Below are 5,719 nucleotides of genomic sequence, written 5' to 3'. Positions count from 1 at the left end.
GGGATTTAAATTGTGAATATATAGGAGACAATTTGAATATCGTATGACGAGATCATGATCCCAGGTACTACTACAGTATCATAAGAAGCATCAACTGTTAGAATGCCACTTGTACGTAAACAAAAACATATTATTGATAGTTGGTGTAACCTGTTACTTCTTCATTAACTCTTCTGGATGGCATGAATGTAGACAGATACTGAACCCGCACAGGTCTCATTCCATCGCCAAAATGTCGAGCAACCACCTTGCTCGAGTCAAACTATGCTCCATTATTATTCTCACCACCCGCTACTTTACAAACGAAACATCCACTAACCACTTGTACGTAAACAAAACATTGATTATTGGTGTGACCTGTTCCTTCTTCATTAACCCACTTCTAGGCCTTCCTTCCTACTCTTCCGAATGTAATGAATAGAGACTTGACCAGAAGAGGTCCCGTTTCATCACCGAATGTCGAGCAACAACTCTGCTCGAGTCACCTCCGCCGACTCCTTCGCCGCTAGTAGCCGCCGCCGCCGCCCCTGCCACAGCGGCACCAGCAGCAGCCGCGACTTGGCCACGGCTCGCCGCCTCTCCCTTGACCTGGTCACTGCCGCCCGCCGCCACCTCTCCTTGCTCCGCTCCTTCGCCGCCTCTCCCGTCCTCCACCACGTACCCACCATCGCCCGCGCCATCCGACGGTTGGAATCGGAATCGGATTTCTCCTCCTGTTTCCCCGGCGTCGCACTGATGACAGCTGAAGATTTAACCTTTTTTTTTATTGGTCAGGTATGAGCGGCTTTGGATGCCGCTGATTTCGGAGCTCACGCAGGCGGCACCGCCTTCGGCCCCTCCGATGCTCCTCCCTCCTTCAGATGTTCACTGGGTGTGGCACTGCCACTGCCTAGACCCGGTTTGTTTTTTGTTCCGCAAACTTGCCTTCTTTTCCTCTCTTCTCTGTTCCGATCGATGTGAATATTGCGGCCTCAGGCGGGGAGCTATCTCGAATACTGCATCTCAAGATTCGGGGCTTTGATTGATCGGCCGCTGATCATCGACGACGAAAACGAGGAGTACGCATACTACAGATGCCGGGAGATCTGGGCAGCCCGGTATCCTTCTGAGCAATTCGATTTCGACGTCGACGAAGCCGCTGGATACGAGGAAGCAGTCGGCGCCGAAGAGAGCGGCAGTGACCTTTTTGCGGTGGTGCAGAGGTATCGCTTGCTCCCTTCCTTCTTCTCCGACCCCTTTGTTTCGGAGACTGTCTACCTAGTGGCAGCGCAGCGGAGATACTTGAGCTTCCTCCACCTCTCTCGAGTGCTCGAAGACGGGCCATTCCGATTGGTTCCCACCTCCGATGTCCTTCTCATGCTGCTTAGCCATCAAGTACTTAAAAAAAATCGATTTTGACGCCGAAGAGATTTTATTGTGCATCCGCTCAATTCCTCTTTCCATGTGGGCTGAATTTTGATGCAGAGCTATCCCAGGAGCTACGCGAATGACAAGAAGGAGATGGGGGATCATGGTAGAGCAACACTGAGCTTCGGCGAGCGAGCAGCAGCGGAGGAAGTGGAGGAGACCCGCAAAGTGTGGGAGAAGACCTTCGACGAGCCGTACGAGAAGGCCGGAGTGGTGCTTGAGCCTGCGAGGTCACCCTCACGGGTCTACTTCAACTGGGCACCGCCGGAGGATGACGTGAACAGGATTTACAAAGGCCTACAACCAAGATTCCTGATGGAGGTAATGCTGCCATTGTTGTTTTGGATAACATATCGATTGTGCGGGCTTCCTTGGCAGCTAAATCATACACGTACAAATCTTGAAATGAATCTCTGCTTTACTACTCTAAGGTATCATCTATCAATCGTCACTCAACACACAGATTTAGGTATATTTTGAACTCCTTATGCCCAAGCCCTTAGGTACCACCATATTAGCAGATAGTAATAGTTTCGATTACCAATTAATTGGGAAAAGAATCTAGTGGCGGAAATCTATAAGGTTACTAGTATGAGCAAGTTGGAAACTAGATTATTTTGTTTTCACCAGTATTATGTCATGTATATGATCATTCTTAAACAAGTTTTTTTTGTTTCATTTACTTATATTTGGTTCATGTGAAGCTTTTGCAATCTATGGTCACAGGTCTCTATCTTCTTAAAAGGAACATGGGGGCAAATTGAAGACAAGTACTTAAGCGACAAGTTCCTCCGGCTACGTACAGGTCGATGTCATATGGGTATGAAGCTAAATGAGCCTCTTTTGAATCTGTCTTCTGAAACTTGGCAAAGGATATGGCATCTCTATTGTGAATTTGGAACCAAAGGCATTGTAATTGAGGTTCGGCAAAAAAGAAACAGTTGTTTGGCAAGTCACAAGTTGATCACAAAGCTAGTATTCTTGTGGAATGACTTGTTACGAACCACCACTCTCACGGTCAAGAAGCCGCTAGAAGTGCAAGTGAGTGCGTTGACATCAACCACTCCGCCTGTTCAAGCTCCATACTTATTAAAGTGTGTTCCTGACAGAGTAACTGATGATGGTGGCGCAATGATTTCTGATGTCGTACTACGAATGAATAGGTACCATCCACAACAAGGTCGTTGGTTATCTCGTACAGTTCTTGATCATGCCCGAAGGGAATGCTTTGTGATACGAATCCGGTAACAAATTTCAGCACTTCTCTTTGCTTCTAGCCACTAGAAAATTCCAAAAAGTAATTGTAATTTGAAAGATTATGTAGGGTAGGAAGAGGCATTTGGAGAAGAGGAGCTGAAACTCCTGAAGCAGTTAAATGGGAGGATAGAATCATAGAAATAAGGGAAGGACCATGGTCATACATTGCTGGAACAGTTGGTACTGCACCTGGTAAGAATTCTTGATTGGCTGATTACCATCGATTTCACATTATTTATAGAGAAGTAATCAGTTTGAATTACCAACATCTAGTAATTTATGAGATATGAAGCATGAATGAAAAGAACCTAAAAAAAGAATCAGAAATAAAAAAATCATGATACTGATATGAAGATTCACAAATACTGCAAGACCAAAAAAAGAAGAATCACAAATGAAAAAGATGACATTGATATGAAGTATGAATGATTTAAGGATACTAATTTCTCCCTCGTTATAGATAAAATAGTGGGAACTGCAGCGCCTAAGAAAGAAGAATCAGAAATAAAAAAGATGACATGGTGTCTATCGACAGGAGATGTACTGTCAATACAGTGGGAAAGTGCACTTGAGATTATACTTGAAAATGAAAATATTGGTGAACAGGTAATGCAAAGATCTTGGTTATATTTTACTCTCTCTCTCTCTCTCTTAAACTTTTTTTGCATCAGTTTAGTTAAGAGGATACACCCAAAGATGGTCAAAGTGTTTAGTTTATCATCTTATTGATTAAGGAAAGATTTTTTAGTTATGTTTGATAACAAAAGTTCATGCATGGGATTGTGTAAAATTCACCAAATAGTGCACTAGAGGTCCTAGAATCTTCAAAGTTTAATATCTAATTTTGATCCTTTGGGATGGAACAAACTGTGTTGGTGGTGCCAATGGCATACCAAAGTGCCGTTGGTTGGCATACAAAGGTGGAAGCCTTATGGTGTTCCCATGGAAGCCTCACAGAGTCCTTTACTGAAACCCAAGCTGATAGTGGGAGTGCAATTAGCCTTGGTCAGATTGACTAAGACTTGTTTTTGATACTTGAGCAATATATTTGTTAATTATGTCAAATTGACTGATTGACAGTCAAGGAAGATCAAGTGAGTTGAGGTTGTTACCAATTTTAGGGTGATGATGTTGTGTTCTTGAGTCTACCTTTAGGAAAACAAGCAACAAAGAAGCAAAAGTTAGTTTCATTCTTGTAATTAATTGTTGATTTAATTTTCAATTCACTTTTTTTTTCTTGTATTTTTTTATATTGCTTGTAAGAATAGTTTGTAAGAGGATTCTCCATCTCGGGAGAGATTCCTAGAAAAAAGGTAGAGGTGATTCTAAGAGTGATCCACGGTAAGAATCATAGGTCGTGAAATAGGAATCGGGGTTATAAATCATATAAACGATTTACATTCTTGTGTTTGTTTTCGTTTTGAGTTTTGCCTTGTATATTTGGCTCAAATCATTGCAGGCAAGAATGCAAAAATGAAATTGAAATATCTATTAACCCCGGCGATCCAACAGATAGAAGCTTTGACAAATTAATATTCTTGCTTATGGCAGCTTCAAGAGCCAACAACCCTCCCTATTGTTTGTATCAATGGACTTTATGTGTCAGTTGACAAGTGGAACTATACATTTTGTCTATACCAACTAGTATGGTGCAAAATTTCAAACCATATTTCAAAGTCACATCTTCTGGCCCAAGCGCATCAAGCTTCTTTATTGTGAATTTATTGTACTACCTTGAGTTTGATACATGAACTACCTCTCTTGCTTCTGCAATAGTTTATTTTTGTTAACCTGGATTCATTTTAAGGATTTCTAATATATGTTATGCACATTGCAGGCAAAATTTCTTAGCGGAAGAAAGTTGCAATATGAAATGAAGGGTGTCGACTCATCCAGCATATCCAACGAAGAGGAAGAGCAATACTTGACCCTAGTCAGGTTTGCCCCGGAATATCCAGATGGAAAGGCAACTGCACTCCTGAACTGGAAGCTGCTTGCCGTGGAATTCTCACCAGATGAAGACGCTGTGTTAATCTTGCTCCTATGCGTGGCTATTGCACGTACCCTTTCGGTAATTAGAAAGGAAGATTTGAGTGGTTTGTTAGTGCGTAGAAGAGTTAGAGAAGTTGCAGGAGGGCAGAGAGATTGGAGCTCTGTTCTTCTTCCACCACAATCTTCTTCATCTGTTCATTTGAAACCATGGTATTGGAATGCTAAAATGGTGTTGGCTTCGATGGAGACCGACGTTTCTAGCTTGCCAATCAATAAAAGTTTTCCTGCTGATGGTAAATGTTCAATGTATGAGCATGTAATTTTGTCTGGATGAGATATTACCATGATTTTACAGTGTAGAAAAGAAACCTTGAGATGGAAGTTTTTATTGTCTAGTATGTGATGGGATTTTTTTTTATACAGGTAAAATATATTGATTTCTTTAGAGATTTACATGGAAGATACTCAGAAATCTGAATACATGTTTTGTACTTTCCTAAACAATCTTTCAGTATCGGGTATCTCTCCTTCATATTGTTTTCTATTCCTAGTTTGCCAAATCAAATAAAGTATACAAGTGATTTATCTCTATGATATTTCCGTCCCAAGGTGTTCGTCAACTCCATATCCATACCAAATGTGTTATTCATACATAGTCATGTCCGCACTGGGTCTCATAAAGGCTTAATCACTTGACAATCAAAGAGAAGTGAGCCTTTGTTTCTTCGCTTACAGACTCAATGGACACATCTTGCATTCTACATAGGGCATCTTGTCCTTTCCTTTGTTCTGACTTTGTTGTTTGCAAGTTGTCAAGTGAAAAATTGATGCTTGGTAAGATATACGCCTCTTAGACTAACTAGAGCCTAATTCTTTTAGTGTTTTATTTTTTATAAGGAATGTAATTCATATTATTATAAAATGATAAAAATATTTTAGACGGTGACTGATGGTGGTCGATAATGACAGCAACGTCGACGATCAATTGGTGTAGAAAATGGATTAAGAGTATATTTGACATTTAAATTTTAATTAAATATTGAATTCGAAATGTAATTAAATC

At 41.2% G+C, this 5,719-nt stretch overlaps 1 protein-coding gene across 1 annotated transcript; it reads left to right on the top strand.

Moving 5' to 3' along the window:
* Positions 1-362: 362 nt before the first annotated feature.
* Positions 363-5,109, top strand: LOC122016846 (glycine-rich domain-containing protein 2-like). Its single transcript, XM_042574269.1, has 8 exons — positions 363-686; positions 775-898; positions 976-1,374; positions 1,465-1,728; positions 2,134-2,651; positions 2,732-2,856; positions 3,125-3,270; positions 4,502-5,109. The coding sequence occupies exons 1-8, from the start codon at positions 457-459 to the stop codon at positions 4,988-4,990; spliced, it is 2,295 nt and encodes a 764-aa protein (XP_042430203.1). The 5' UTR covers positions 363-456; the 3' UTR covers positions 4,991-5,109.
* Positions 5,110-5,719: the final 610 nt, after the last annotated feature.

This window comes from Zingiber officinale, chromosome 8B, assembly GCF_018446385.1.
Source record: "Zingiber officinale cultivar Zhangliang chromosome 8B, Zo_v1.1, whole genome shotgun sequence".
NCBI lineage: Eukaryota > Viridiplantae > Streptophyta > Magnoliopsida > Zingiberales > Zingiberaceae > Zingiber > Zingiber officinale.
The sequence above is the reverse complement of the archived record's forward strand: the minus strand, read 5'-3'. Positions and strand labels throughout refer to the sequence as shown.

Coding starts and splice junctions, on each gene's coding strand:
- LOC122016846 (XM_042574269.1), top strand. CDS start 457: ATGTCGAGCAACAACTCTGCTCGAGTCACCTCCGCCGACTCCTTCGCC. Junction 687..774: donor ATCGCCCGCGCCATCCGACG/GTTGGAATCGGA, acceptor TTTATTGGTCAG/GTATGAGCGGCTTTGGATGC. Junction 1,375..1,464: donor TCATGCTGCTTAGCCATCAA/GTACTTAAAAAA, acceptor ATTTTGATGCAG/AGCTATCCCAGGAGCTACGC.